This window comes from Hetaerina americana, unplaced genomic scaffold (genome assembly GCF_022747635.1).
Source record: "Hetaerina americana unplaced genomic scaffold, ioHetAmer1.1.p SCAF_10, whole genome shotgun sequence".
Lineage (NCBI taxonomy): Eukaryota > Metazoa > Arthropoda > Insecta > Odonata > Calopterygidae > Hetaerina > Hetaerina americana.
The window spans coordinates 52589575-52605547 of NW_027286070.1; the positions used below are offsets into that span (position 1 = coordinate 52589575).

General features: G+C 35.0%; 1 protein-coding gene across 1 annotated transcript; it reads right to left on the reverse strand.

Annotated features, from left to right (window-relative positions):
- Positions 1-3188: 3188 nt before the first annotated feature.
- On the reverse strand, positions 3189-13826 carry LOC139700124 (transmembrane protein 177). Its single transcript, XM_071598654.1, has 4 exons — positions 13681-13826; positions 6118-6346; positions 5780-6001; positions 3189-3661 (listed from the first exon to the last, which is right to left on the reverse strand). Exons 1-4 carry the CDS (start codon positions 13701-13703, stop codon positions 3305-3307), a joined length of 831 nt encoding a protein of 276 aa, XP_071454755.1. The 5' UTR covers positions 13704-13826; the 3' UTR covers positions 3189-3304.
- Between the last annotated feature and the right edge of the window lie 2147 nt (positions 13827-15973).

The window sequence follows — 15973 nt, forward strand, 5'->3', positions numbered from 1 at the left end:
CAGAACTTCTCTAGTGCCTCTGACAATGATTTCCTGATTTAGATTTTTCTAGTTGTATTATACAATCCATTTTCAACAATCTGATCAGTTTTTTCTATCATAGATTTGGTCAGTGTACATTGAAAAGTTAATTTAGTCAATTATTAAAGGATGCTTCTTTCAATTATATCATTTATGCATTACAAAATCAGCACCTTTATAAAAGAAGAGGCTATTTGAAGGTACAAGATATGCCATAAACCATTGTATGGGTTTCTACTTGGAGCACTGCCTAAACCAGTCGCTATCATCCCCTGAAATAGATGACTCAAGCCTATAATATGAGCTCCAAAAATGGCTGCTCAAATAATCTCACAAGGTGTGGAGTGACCTTGTTTATTATGATACATTTTGAAATTATTCCTCTAAGTTCTTTCAGAAAATTACTTTCCTTTTTCACCTTTATTAAAATCCTTTGGTATTCTTTTAGCCTTTAGTAAAATGTCCAATTTCATTAATTCTGCCATGTCACCATATTGGTATTATTCTACTAGACCTTTTCTTCTTTATCTGCAATTTTTTATTTTCAAAAGTTTTATTTTTTTCTAGATCACATAGTTATTGCATTCATGTTAATGGGAAAATTACTAAGAAGTATGACAGTAGAGTTTAAGAAATAATGATAAAATTCAAGTTAATTGCTTAAGTGGTGCAAATTTCAATCATTCAAAAGAAAATGCTTTGGCCAAGGAATTATTTTCCTTTGACTCAACAGAAGTTTATCTTTGAATTGACAGTCTGGAACTAAACTATTTCATTCTCAAGTTAACAAATTTAGCAATCTTGCTGTGATACAATCATTGACAAGGATAGCTGACGTTCACTAACCCTTAGATAAAATTTGCATTTCAAAATTTATGTTTCCCACGAGTGAGACTAATTGACCTATTTTTGCTGGGTCAAATAGCTGATTCAACAGAGTAGTTAAGAAAAAGTTCAATTTTATGGATCAGTTAATTGACTTGTATTATGGGAATTTGTATGCATAGCCTTATGTTTGACCATCTTTGGTAAAAAGCTTCCTGCTTTCAGCTATAATGTATTATCAATGAAGATGTGTCTTATGAGCTGGAGGATATGCATATTATAGTCTTCAAAGAATCAACTGCTCTTAAATGAAAGCATGACATCAAGACTGAATTCCTGAAGTCCAGTTAACCCATACTAATCACTCCTGCAGGGTATTATGAGGTGTTTAAAGTAGTGTGGGCAGCTTACACCATGTGGTATCATTTGAGTAAAATTTGTGACTACAAGAATGTTTTTTACATACCTTGCTTCAATGCGATGAACTGAAACCATGAGTTACTGCACTGTGGTTTAAGTTCTGTTGAACTTGTGCTCATCAAATGATATATGAACAGCCTTTATTTTTAGCTTGGTTATATACATTTAAAATAAACTCAGGTAATGATACAAAACTACAATTTATGTGGTTTATTAAAACATTATCTATTTCAACTAGCTGCCACTGCTCTCTGTGGGAAATGTGATAATAAAACATTTGCTGAATGCCTTGTGTATTACACAAATATCTTTTCAGGATCTTGCCATAAATATTCATCTTTTGAGCACTGCTTACTAAAAAAATTACTTATCTCAAAAGAAAATTTTTTGGGAATCTCATTTAAAGTTATGATGCCTTTTCATTTTAGTAATCCTTATAACTAGGACCAATTCTGTACTAACCTCAAAGATGGAATACGCATGTCATTAAATACTCATTTGCTTAAAGAGCCTGCGGTATATTCATACAGTTTCATCATTAGGAAAATGTTATTCATGATTAATAGCTGGAAAAATGTGAGAACAAAATTATTACTACTCATACTGTCTTAATGATTGCTATTTGCTACTTGGATTAGAACAATCAATATTAGAGATGCCTCACATATTCATTTTTAAAAAGCAAAATTTTCAAAAATTAACGTGACTTCTATCATTGATTTGCAGATCTCTCATGTGAACGAATTTGTATTTTAAGCCTTATCTTTCACTACTGGCAGACAGTGTAACTTTAAGGAGTACCTACATTATTTAAAAATTTTATATGCAGCTTCATGTTTTCCATAATTTCTTTAAAAACATCCTAAGAAACCATTTGTGGTTGTTTTATAAAATAATCTTGATATAAATTTTAAAGTGACAATTACAAGATGTATTTGTAGCATTCTTTTAAAATAAACAGTACTTGAGAGTAGCCTCTTGGTTTTATTTTGTCTTATTCATGAAATTATCTTTGTCGAGTTAATTCTTTGAGATCCTCAAATGCTAACGTGTTCGTATGAAGATAAAAATCTGAGACATATCTGGAATACAACCAGAAAACAACTGTTATGTGAAAAGGAAAGAAGACGTGTGAGCTATTGGCTGTGAATGTGAAGTAATGTTAATTCCTATTGCCAGTAATAAGAAACCTAGAAGGCTCCAATAATGTTATTTTGGTGACCAATCAACAGGGAGAGTAAGATGACATCAGTATTGTAGCACTGCTCAATGTCTTCCGACTCTCAATGTCGTTTACTCTATCCATTAATGGTCACCGGCTGACCAAAAGAATGTTATTCGAACCTTGTAAGTTTCTTATTATTGGCTATATGATTTAACGTAGCTTCAGAATTGTGATGTGGTTTTTTGAATGTTAAACAAGAGGGAAAAGTAAAGACAAAACACTTTAAAAATGTGAAAGGGTCCTCAGTTCTTGGCCAAATGGGAATTAGATTATATGGACGAGTTGGCAAGAGTTGATGACTGTATGAAAACCAACAACCCATCTACAACTTAAGACAACTTTTAATTGTTCAAATAACTCTACATACATTGAGTTATTCATATAATGCAGTACGATTGAGCATGACTTCCATCTGACATCTTACAAATCATGAACCTATCCAGTATGGTGCAGTACATTGAAACATGCTCATTAACATTATAGTTGATAATCTGAAATAATTACCATGATACATACAAGAGCCCTGAATAAGTTCCTTGGAAATAAAGAAATTGGGTTGAAACATACTAGGAATTTCTGGTGAATTTTGTCAGCTTAATATAGGCAGAATTGCAAAGTGGATAGTCAGCCCTCTGTCCCCATTGGACTGTCATGCCTGATAGCTGCAGGAGGTGAATTAAATGAACAATTTCAAGAGTTATTCTTTTCAATGCTTAGAAAATTAAGCACTTTAATTTATTAAAGCTTTAACATACTACAACAGTCTTTTATATTGTCTATTTTACACTTTAAAGTGTAACACATAGAAGTCCATCATTTGGTTGCACCCAAAAGTTCCTTTTCCATCACTGCAATATCTTTAATTCTCTTCTCCACCAGACTCTTCCTCTCAGTTATGGGCATGTGCTTCTGTCTAAATGTGATCTGATCATTTCCATAAGCAGTGAACACCTTCTCTCCATTTGCTCCCATTAATTTTCTCAGCGCCATGTTTCGTGCCAATACTTGGTTATAAAATTTCACTCCACCAAGAGCATATTCAGCACCCAAGGCACATGCAGCCAAGTCAGCCTCTTTCTCACAGTGCGATGTTGTGAAGTCATTGGCAAAAGCCCAGAGTCCAAATGAGAAAAGGCCAATGATGCTGTACATGACTCCTCGAACATAAAACTGAGGGGAGCAGAATTGATTTAAATTAGAAAACATGAAATGTGCAGGCTTTACCATTGGTCCTCGGGAGTCGTCTAGGAAAAACCTCTGAATGTTGGAGGACTGCAACATCAGATGATGTTGGACAACATAGAAAATGGCAGAAGTCTCCTCTGGACATCCAAACATTGCACTACTCTCAATGATGTAATAAATTACAGTTACTTGAGGGCTCATCTTTCCCCTTATGTAATATCTGATAGAGGTCCTTAGTAATTTTGATCATAACTGGATGAGGTCAATGCTGAACCCAAGTCAATTTTCTCCAGGGATTCGTTATGTTACTTACACCCATTCAATGTTCTAAAACTTGAAATCCAAAAAATAAAAATGATTTTTCTTCTGAAAAGTGGCAAGTATTACTGATTTTGTGCAGGCAGAAGAGAAAGGTTGTTGTCAATATGGACATATTTTGGAATTAGGGAGTCTGCAAAATCAGGTAAATGACAAAAATCAGAAGAGAGAAAGGTTCAAAGAATACCAACAAACTTGAAAACTTTTCTAGGTGGCTCCTATATCTTGAAGGTTTTTAAAACATTTTTTCAAGCACTTGAATGTATAAAATGTTCATTCATGCACAAAGGAAATAGTAAAATGGACATGGGCAGTAACAAAAGTAAGTGGAGAACTGATTTAGCCAGTCATATTGGCAGATGTATAACTTATGTCAGTCATCCAAATGATTATTGCAATCATTAGTGAAGGCATTACAAAGCCAGTGTAAGAAGTATTGGATGAGAATAAATCATAAGAAAAAAGGCAATTAGCGCTCTCAAAAAAAGTAATCTTCCTTTTATTACAAAGTCATTTTCAGATATAGAGGCACTGAACAAGTAGGCCACAAAATGGTATTATGATTTTAAGCAAGCCGCAAACAACAACGGAGAAAGAGCAACCCTACTCTACACTGTATATAGGGGAAAGATTAAAGTTTGGTTGGAAATTTACAATGAATGAAATTATTTTAAAATAAAAGAAATTAGCACAGGAGGAGGCATGATGCACATTAATTATTTTCACACTTCCCAAATTGTATAACAAAGTAAAAAAATATGATCTTAAGTTATTCCAGAGGACTTACTCCCTTTTATTAATTTCTCCGTACAACTGCCATGTCCTAATATATTGAGTAAAATGTTGAAGAGCCAGGGAAAGTTACTCATCACTTGTCTGAATCACTTAAACTACTTGCAAAATATCATTGTATGAGATGATTGGAAGAATGCAATAATTGTACTTTTTCATGAAAAAGGGTATTGGGGTGGAAAGTGAAAAGGCAAATAATATCTTAAAACTAAACTAAGAAATGTAAAAAGAGGAATAATTCAAATTCCTTTATGAATATTTGTGTAACAATATATAGTCATTTAACATAGATAACCCAGTAAAGACATTTTAAAAGGAGTCTTAAATGAGGTGCTAAGTGAATACAAGGAAAATAAAATCAAAACACCACTCAGTAGATTTATTGATACGTGAGGAAGAAAATGTTGAAAAATTAATATATGCAAAGTAAAGGCAAAAGGAACCAAAAGTTGGAAGACAAATGGAAAGGTATCTGGTGAGGCAGTTCACTGTGCCACTTGCTATGATAATTAAATGATGGCCTTGGTGAAATTGAGGAGGATGAATTCCAGGTTCAAAAAGTGACAAGGAAATACATTACTTCTGCATTGAGTTCAATCTCATGGTCTTCTGAGCATGCGAAAGGTATGAAATCATTTTCTAGCCATCACAAATGAAATTAAAACAAAAATAGTTTTCAGCTCATCAAACTTGGATGAGGGTAAGAAAAATAACTCCTTGAAAACAGTACTAACGTACCAATTGTAGTACTCATTAGTTAAGCACACCTAACAAGTTCTTTAACTTTAGATTAACAGCTACAGCCACAATAATTAATGCTAGTGCTAATAAAAGTTAGTGATTAGTTTTAAGTGCCACATTTTTGACAGCTATAAAATTTCATGGAGATAATTAGTATAGTTGTCCCATTCTAATGAATTTCCAATCATGCCTTCCTTGGTATGCAAAGTGAAATTACATGATAGTATATAGGCAATTACCCTAGATACTTACCTTCCTGGCATGTAGCTGAAGTTTGGTGTTCAAAGTACTTGATATGGAATATGCAAAAACTGTAGCAAGTAATGGATAGAGAGAAAGTAGAAACATAGAAGGTCCCTGGCACAGAGAAACATTACATGCAATTGCATACTTCTGTGCTTCAGGACTTAATACTATAGATTCTTCTAATGCTTTTCCTTCTGGAGTGTTCCATGGAACTAAACTTTGGTTGACCTTCAAAGGATTTGAACAATGGTTGTAGAGATTTTCAAAGATCAGGACAAAAGGACTCATTGATAAAGAAACTTAAAGGAACACTTACTGAAAAGTCTGCTCAAGATCATACTCACCATTATTTCAGATTTTTCAACATCATTACACGAGTCATAGCCATAATTTTTGGGAATCCCAATGATGCAACCTGTTTTAGCCCAAGTTGAACCAGCATGAAACATGTCAAAACCAACCACCGTGAATAGCTTTATTGATTCTCTGTCCTTCTTGCGAATCTTCATATCTTCTAAAACTTGATCAACACGATCAGATATTTTCTTCGGCACAGGAACACCGAGCCCCATTCTATAAAGCAAGAGCTACAATGAATTTATAGAAGCGAATGTGATACAATGAGCTAATCGCTTAGAAAGTTAAAGTGTTCAGAAAGGTAATGAGAATGAGAAGGATAAAACCATTTCCTGGTCCATGGTCATTTTTTTCTGCAAAAAGTTTTAAAAATCTCTTAAAGTGCATGTGATATCAAATCAAATAGAAAAATGCATCTTAAATTAACCAATTGCAACATAGTTCATCTTTTTTATCATTTGAGTCATTTAGCTGCAAAAAACATGTTTCATTTTTTTCCAACAGACATTTTTTATATTTGTTTTACTCTTGTCCTGTAACATATGAAAAACAAAAGTTCACCTGTTAAATACAAAAGTCAATGGGTCTCAGATGAAAATTCATTGGCTTTCAAAAAAATGAAAGATGCAGCTGTGTATTACAAAAACAAATCAAATCCAGCAGACTGTCAGGAATATTCAGCACTAAAGGAAAGTTATAGCCAAACCTTATAGTCTCCTAAATGCAGACAATTAATTTACAACAAGATTTTCAACTGCATGACTCTATTGGAGATTCCAGATTACTCTCAAATGGTCTCTATTCTGAATAATTTCTACCTATCCCATCAAAATCCCACGGGTTCAGCTAATTATCCTCGTATTCCTAACACGTTTAATTCATCACATCTATTCCCGTTCAGCTATGGAACTGACCAACATTATCAATAAATTCCCTAAAAAACCAAGTCCACTTCAACCGCCACGTATCACATAGTGAATTAAATACTTAAGGTTTGGATAGTAGAACTGAAACTTTAAGGTTATATTTTGATATCACCAAAGCTCTTGACAGCATGCATCATCAGCTACTAATGTATAAACTGAAACGCTATGGTATAAGAGGCACACCCTAAAATTGATTAAATCATATCAAAGCGAATGACATCAGCATGTGAAGTTCTTAAGAAATGGCTCCAACTTTGTTTCTCCTGGTAGAGAAGTAACACTGGGTGTTCCCCAGGGTTCTGTACTTGGCCCTATTTTATTTTTAATTTATATAAATGATCTACTAGATAAGCTTAAGTCAATTAAGGGAATAGGCCCATTATTGTATGCTGATGATAAAAATACTGTTGCGTCAGCCTGCCCAGTGGACAGTTTGACCAAAAGCAAAGCTGAAGTAGCACCGATTTTCAATGAATGGTGTCTTCTTAACTTCCTAAAACCCAATATAAACAAGTCCAGCCTGATTTATTTCACTAATAAAAACAAAGTTTCCTCTGCAATCTCAGTAGATGAACATTGTTAGCATTCCCCAAAATTCCAGCACCCAATTCCTGGGAGTTAACCTGCATAGAAACATGTCTTTTGAGGAACTCATTTTCAATTAAGTAGAAAGTTAAGTTCCCTATGCTTCCTCATAAAAAGTATTGGCCATTCTATAAATGTGTAAGTCCTTCTGCCCATTTATTATGGTGAATTTTATTCTCGTGTTACTGCTTGTATCCTCTTTTGGGGTTCCTCTCCCCATGTGGGCATAATCTTCTAAATCCAAACGAGGATTTTACGTAATATGAACAATGCTCCTTGTGATTCACCAGTCTCTTTTCAAAATACTTGGTTTATTACTAGTACCCTGCATGGTTTCCTTAATATTAAGATGTCATCTTGCATGCAAAGGATAATATTCCTCAGCACAGGTCTAACCATGATCACCATAGTCACTATACAATGACCTACGCCAGCCATTTGTCAGAACACACGATACTGCCCATGGGCCCAAAGCAATGGGCTTAAGGTTATTCAATAAACATCCCCATGAAATGAAATATGAAAAAATACCCATTTTCAAGAAAAAGCTATTCAACCAATTAAAAAATAATGTCCTATTCTGTACATGAATCCCTAGAATTGTCACTACACATCAATTCTGACTCAACCAAATCATATATAATAGCAGTACAATGGTATGTATTCATATGCATGCATATGTGAAGCTCATATCATATTTGTCCTATATTTGTATATGTGTGAATATGCACCAAATCTCAGGACAAATAAATTCATTATTATTATTGAATTCCAGACCAACTGAAATGATAGGCATGCATTTGCCCTTAGAAACTGATAAAATTCAGCATCAAGAACAGACTTCCTGCAAAAATAAGAAAAGGATATGCAAAATGTAATGTTACCAACACTAAAAAATAGACAACTTTTTCATCCCACCCAAAATTAATACTTTTAAAATGATGCCTTCTTCACAACTAAATGATTCACATTTGATTAGAAGCCAACCAAGCTAATTCATTTCTTCCGAAGAAACTGCGGGAGATGGCGCAACAGTGACTTTAAACAGAGTCATCCACTAATGTGCATTTCAATGCAATAATTTCAGAGTGTAAAAATCATTCGCCTTGACCAGGATTCGAACCCGGATCCCTCAATGTCAGGTCAAGTGCTTTAGCCAGTTAAGCTAAGTTTACTCGATATTGAGGGATTCGGGTTCGAATCCTGGTCAAGGCTAATGATTTTTACACTCTGAAATTGTTGCATTGTAATTCATTTCTATTTAAAACAGGGTTAACTTTCAGGTAATAGTCACAGCAATGGGAATAACTAACTTATATTTGGTTTGCCATTTGCCATGCCATTTGAAATATTTGGAAATCAGCTTTAGGCCAGAATTTGGAAGGGAAAGAATGGACCAGAGAAACATGGTGCCAGCAAAAATCTGTTTATAAAACAAATACACCAGAAAATCCATGGGTTATCATTACATCTGAAACTTGACACACTTCACATGAAATAACCTCCATGTTGCAATACGTGAGTACTCATAATTACCATGTGGAATCACATCAATTCAGAACTATGATTAGTAAAGAACTCAATGCAGGAGCTTTGATAGCCAGTATTTTTTACCAGAAATCATACTGAGAGTACAAATCACTGCAACAAATTAAATAATACTGAATGCTATCTCGATAAAACCAAGTAATTTTTTCAATTACAGGAGTTTTAAAATTCCCAACACTAGAGGTTTAAAAACCTGTGTTCAAACAAAAAAAATCTTAAAAATCAAGAATTAAATTACTGCTTTATTTTTGTACATATGCTATTTACAACTTTATCCAGACTCCTTTACTCCAATTGGGGCAATGGCCATATAATTTCTGCTAGAATAATTTTTATCCAGAATATTTAAAATTACATGCAACCAAAATGAAAACAAAAACATCAGGTCAAAACCAAAAGCCTGACAATTTTAAAAAAATTAAAGAACCAAAAAATCAGGCTATTAGGATGTGGAGGCGTTGATATGCAATAGGAAATACTGAAGGTTCATAGTTAATACCTCTTTCACAGAAAGCTAAAGAATATATATAATTTAATGGCTATCAATAACCACAGAGAGTGAAGAGTTCAAGCTTAAATCATGTTCTGCATGTTTTCAAAAGGACACTACCATGAGAAAATAAAATTGAGGCTGACTTTGGCAATCAGCAATTGGAAATGACATTATGTCTTCATTGCTCTATGATTGCTTCCACTCCAATGTCATTCGCCTCAATCATGGTCAATTAGAGAAGTACAGTGGTCAAATTTCATTCTTCATACATTCAACAGGTAGGAAAATCTGTCGCTAATAACAGTTGCCCAAACACTAGTGACAAGATCACACAGGAAACTTGAGGTGTACTCTCCAAACAGATAAGATCTGCTATCATTTGAGTCTTGCGTCTCTGTGCCAGCCCACCTACTTACACATAAGTTAAACAGCCTACTCAGACAACATGCTCATTTTTCCCCAAAATACGGCATCAAGTATTCATACGAGCTTGCGAGTAGGTTGTCAGATATAGTATTACCACCAAAATGCATTATGGTGTCCTTCGACGATACCAACATGTTCACAAGTATCCCTAGGATGGAAGCCCTGCAACTAGCTGAGAAAGCCTTCGTAAAGGCAAAAATTCCACCTCCTGTGATGAGTGAATTGTGTGATTTATTAGCATTATGTGTGAATCAAAGTAGTTTGTGTGCAACGGTCAACATTAGAGACAATTAGAAGGCCTGGCTCACCTCTCTCTACTACCCTAGTGGACATTTATATGGACAATTGGGAAAGACAATTTTTTGCTTTAAACCATCCCCTACAAAAAAATGTGTTATCTTGGTTCTGATATGTTGAAAATATCTTCTGTGTTTGGACTGGATCCAAAAGACAACTTTTTGACTCTGTTAAATTCTTTAGATGTATGCATACAATTCACAAGTAAGTTGGAAACAGACAGTGCCTTAAATTTCCTGGATTTGACAGTGAATATGATTAATCAAAGGTTCGACCTTTCCATATACAGAAAAAAATGATACTCCGACCAAATTATCCACTCCACATCCAAGCATTACAAATCACAAAAACGTGCAGTCTTTCATGCCATGTTACACAGGGTATGCAATATTCTAATGTCACCACACAACAAACAAGAGGAACTCTGTAGTATAAAACAAATTGCAGTCAACAATAGTTACAGGGAAATAATGATTACAACATGTACAACAGAAAACAAACACAGATAGCCCAGAAATCTATATACCACACATATAAACTTGACGAGCAGCAATGGCAAAGAATTCCATTTCTTGGCCACATTTCACTCAGGATACAACAAATACTCTCCAAAAACAAAATCAAGACAGCATTTTACAACATACATACTTTAAAAAACATATAGGTTCACCCAAAGAAAAAATTGACATAATGCAAGGTTAATAAACTCAATTGTGCGGACTGCAACGCCATCTATATTGAACAGACAGGGAGGACACTCGATATTTGGATTAAAGAACACTGTTCATGCTTCACAAAGAAAGACAACAGATCCCAATTCGCCAAACAGATATTAGATAAAAATCACACTAGTAACTTCACAGCAGACATTCTTCACACTGAACTGAAAGGATGCAGGTTGAATGCTCTGGAGGAGTTGAAATTTGGCCATCCCTTCAGTCTGACAGCTTTGAGGTGATCAATGAAACACTATACCTCTCCGGTTCCCCCCTCCTAAAATTCCTTAAAGACTTCAATATTTTTCCACACCAACCCCACCCCCACCAAGGTAGTGATGACCATCGACCGCCCCTTAATAAAGGTCAAACCATTGTAGACAAACATCCCACCGAATTAAAAGTAGAACACAATGCTTTTCCCGCCACAATTTGTTAGAATGGTGGAGTGTACATTGTGTTCTTCATTTAAGGATAATTTAATTAACATAAACTTTCACAAATTTGAGCCAGTAACCTTCCAATACATACCCTGCCCCTCCCCTAGCCCACTAATAGGTTGGTGAACCTTCACTCAACTTAGCCCCTCTCCCTTACTCCCCCTACCTTACACCTTACCTCCTCTCCTCTCCCTTACTCCCCCTACCTTACACCTTACCTCCTCTCCTCTCCCTTACTCCCCTCTTGGAGCCAGACTATATAAGTTGGAAAAATGTGGTTGTATGTTACCTGATGATGATGTGCAGCATCAAAACCATGGTCGTAAAATATTAAATCTTCATTGTGGAAGTGTTAAGTTTCTTTTTTAACCTCATCCTGAAGGAATTCCACAAAGTTAAACCTGATACTGTTATGTTCATTATTTGAATAGTTTGAATAATATGTGTTTCGAGTTGGGTCATTAAAATGAGAAATTAGACAGGGCTGCATTCTGAAACCACACATCAATTCATTCAACTTGAACATTCAAAAAGGACTTAATGACATGAGAGAGCGATGGGAAGATCATTTGTGGAAGAAAGATGGAAAATACAGGGGGGTAGAGATAGATATGATTTGATAAACAGATGATATTGCAGTTTTAACAAAGAATGTGAGGCCAAGGAAATATGAAAGGAATTATAAAACAACAGAGTTACAAGTATATTATGAAATTAAATGAGAAAAGGACATAGACCTTTCAGGTAGAGGAAACAAAATTATGCACACAAGCAAATAATAATACAGGGAAAACCTCTAAAGCATATACAAAAATTTACTTATCCTGGTAGAAAGGTAATAGCTGATAGAAGAAGCAAAAGTTTAGTAGAATAAATTGAGCGAAAACAGTTTTCCCCAATAAGAAAAATATACAACATCCAATAGTATCAACTTAACCTAAAAGAAAATGTCTTTTAAGACCTGTGTGTAAATCATTTAGCTGTATGGTAGTAAATGTAAAATGTGAGAGCATGAAAACCTGGTAAAGTTTCATCTTAAAGAAGATTTACTAGAGTTAACTGGGTAGATACGGTAACAATCAAGGTGACTCTACAAAAGATAGAAGAGAAGTCAATACCAGATAAAATATTGCAGCAAAAAAGAGGAATGGATGAGCCATGGGATTCCTGAGGACCATAATACGAGGGAAAATAAATGGGAAGAATTGCAAAGGGAGACTGAGAAAGGAATATATGAAATAGATATTGAAAGATGAGGGATGAGGTTCAGCTCATTTGTGGAGATGAAGACTATACTAGGCTGCTAAGAATAGCTAAGGATAGAACCCAAAGGAAAAATGAAATAGCTATTAAAATTAACACATTTTAAGCCAAAGAAGTAGAATAGGGTAGGGCTGAGGCGATTCTTTTAGACATATATGGGAATAGTACAGTGAAAAACACTCAATTTCTATAAACAAAAGCATGCCAATCACAAAAAACACTTATTTCAAATTTTGGTGACAATTACATAATCTGAATGAATTGATCGAAATAGTAATAAAGGCTACCTTAATGTAGAGACTGCTTAGTACTTTGCCACGGCCAGTCACCGTTCTAGTCGGACCAATGATACTAACCGTGGACATTTAAACTGACCAGTCTTTGACCATTGCCTTTCGATTGTATTTTCTCTTAGGAAAATATTCGGATTACGCTTGGAGATATTAACATTAAAAATGACTTTGCCGTGGAAGATACATCATTACTTTGTTCGCTCTTAAAATATTCTTCTAAAGGTCAAACCAATTTCTTTCTTTTGGAGAGTATATGTATCAAATTATTGAAAGCTTAATACTGCGCATCGAATCCAAAGATGTTTGTAAACTTAAAGTGCCCGCAATTAAAATACACCCGGAAATGTCCCAATAATTGCGATTGCCTTATGAAAATTTGCAATGAATGAAAAATGAGTTAGATGTAACCCTAGGATTGATAAGATGTTTATACAACTACCTAAAAAGCATGAAGCAACAACTTTTTTCTAAATTTTAATGCAAACATTTTTCATTGCGGCTAAAATGCACAAATAAGACAGATAAATATTAAATAACTTAAAACTGGGAGTTGGGTAACTTACCGGTACATTTGAACTATATTCATATAATTCTGTAAAAATAAAGTATTAGGTAAGTATTTCGCAGAAAAAAACCCTAATCCCAACGTGAGCGCCCCATAAGCAGCGAATTTTCTTCCTTTTTCCGAGGCGAATGTCGACAATTTCGAAGCCATTTCAAACAAAAACAACCACAATTCAGTCTGCGAAAACTATCGATACGTTGCCTAAAACACAGGATAAACTTTCTCGATTATCCGAGATTGCTATTAATCGTAAGAAAGGTTTCACCTGTCAATTTATAAGTGAAAAAGTAAATCCAAACAAATAAACACTTGTAAGAACATTTAAACTGGTACTATATTATTCATAATATTGAAAAATATATTTTATAAAGAAAGGGTTATTCCAATGAAGTGGAATTAAAATTTATTTAAATTATTAAAATTCATACTTTGCTTATACCCGATATTTAAAATTGTTGAAAACAGCTACATTTGTAACTGAATTGTTTTCTGTGAACTGAATTCTAAAAATTCAGTAAAGGTACTTATTCTGTAGTGGAGGCTAATGGGTTACAGTAGATGGAGGAGGAATTTCATAAAAGTCAACCAACGAACGATATTAAAACTGACTTCAAGGAAAGTAGTGATCGTAGAATGGTGAAAAGGATGGAAGGTATCGTGATAGCTGACATTTTGTGAGAGTCAGCGTGATATTGAGAGTTAGGTAAAGAAAATCATTAATAGTTGATTGAAATGGCGATTTAACAAACCAATAATGGAATATTAACTGATTACTAACAATATTTTCTGTATTCATGGTGCAGCCATTAGGATTAACACAGACAAAATGTGGAAAAGGGACATTGTTCAATGAAGTTATGGCTGAGAGTATTTGATGGGCTACAATTGTGACCAAGAGGCTTTTGCATTGATGTGGAAACATCCCATCCCTTTTGCATTAAAAAACCACAGTTATCAACATAAGGGTTGATTTGATCTGTGAAAGTAGATCTCATCTAGTTCTAGACCCAAAAGTACCTGAAATTCACACATCAGGGTAGGAGGCCAAGTCCTTTCTACCTTTGGTTCCCCAGGAAACTCCGGTGACCAAAAAAACACACAGATTAAGTGATGCTGAGGGTACGCAGGGGTGTGCTCGGGAATCGAATCTGGGTCCTCAGGCCAATAGTCCAATGCTTTACCCACTGGACTAACCTCTCTTTTGCATTACTGTAACTCTACTTTTGGTGAATTCAGGAGAGTTTTAAGGAATAAAAATTTGGATATCTCTCTGTACATTCCCACATTTACATTTTAAAGAAATTAGTAGTAGTATTCAGGGGAGGCGACCGACAGCTGAGGTCATTTGTGCCATTAGGGATGGACAGGAAAGGATGAGGTGTGGAGAGAAACCTGGCGTCGGCATTAGCCTACTCTTAACGAAAGGCGCCAAGGGGTCCGCAGCTTAACATCCCATCCGACGGACGGCGTACTCACTCAAAGTACCCTCCACAAAGCACCTCAAGTAGGGATCGAGATACCTCTGAAAATATTCAACACCGCCAGGATTTGAACCAGGGCCCTCTGGGTGGGAAGCTGATTTTAAAGAAACTAACATGCAAAAGAGAAATACACACAGTTTAGTAGGTTGCAGATAGTGAAAGAAAGGAGAATAGGCTTAGACATGCATATTATTGAGCAATCAATTTTTGATAAAGCCAATGCAGCTGTGCAAAGAAGGTAGAACAAGCTGGTCTTTTCGTCTTGCCCCACCCTCCCTTCCACACTGAAATTCTCTGATTCCCTGTCTTCTGTGATGAGCATATTGCGGCTAGGAGCTTAAACTCACATGCTCTCATCCTTTCTAAACCAGCTCTGTGAAGCATCTCATTTGATTTTTTTACATAAAAATATTATCAAGGCAATTTATATGGGATTTTTGGCAAAGTGGATTACTTCAGTCTAATGGCAGTGCTACCGAATCTAACTATTCAAGGGAAAGAGGGTTACATAGCTAATTAGAGGTTATCAGTTTACTTCACTTTATTATTACTAAAAAGTAGGTTATCAAGCTAATCAGAGGGTAGGGAAAAAGTAAGGGTTATTACCAGGGACAGTAATAACTGAGAAAATGTATGATAAGCATGTGAGAAGACTTGGTGTTTAATAATATTTAGATTGAATAGGTTTGGATCTACTTAAAGAAAATAGTTGAGTCTCATGGTATAAGTGAGTTGGATTCATGGTGTTTGAAGACTGGAGAGTTCTATAAAAATTTAGTGTTAATGAGTGCCTAGGAAAAATCTGATGAT

Coding starts and splice junctions, on each gene's coding strand:
- LOC139700124 (XM_071598654.1), bottom strand. CDS start 13,703: ATGAATATAGTTCAAATGTACCG. Junction 6,347..13,680: donor AATATAGTTCAAATGTACCG/GTAAGTTACCCA, acceptor CTTGCTTTATAG/AATGGGGCTCGGTGTTCCTG. Junction 6,002..6,117: donor TTGAAAAATCTGAAATAATG/GTGAGTATGATC, acceptor AATCCTTTGAAG/GTCAACCAAAGTTTAGTTCC.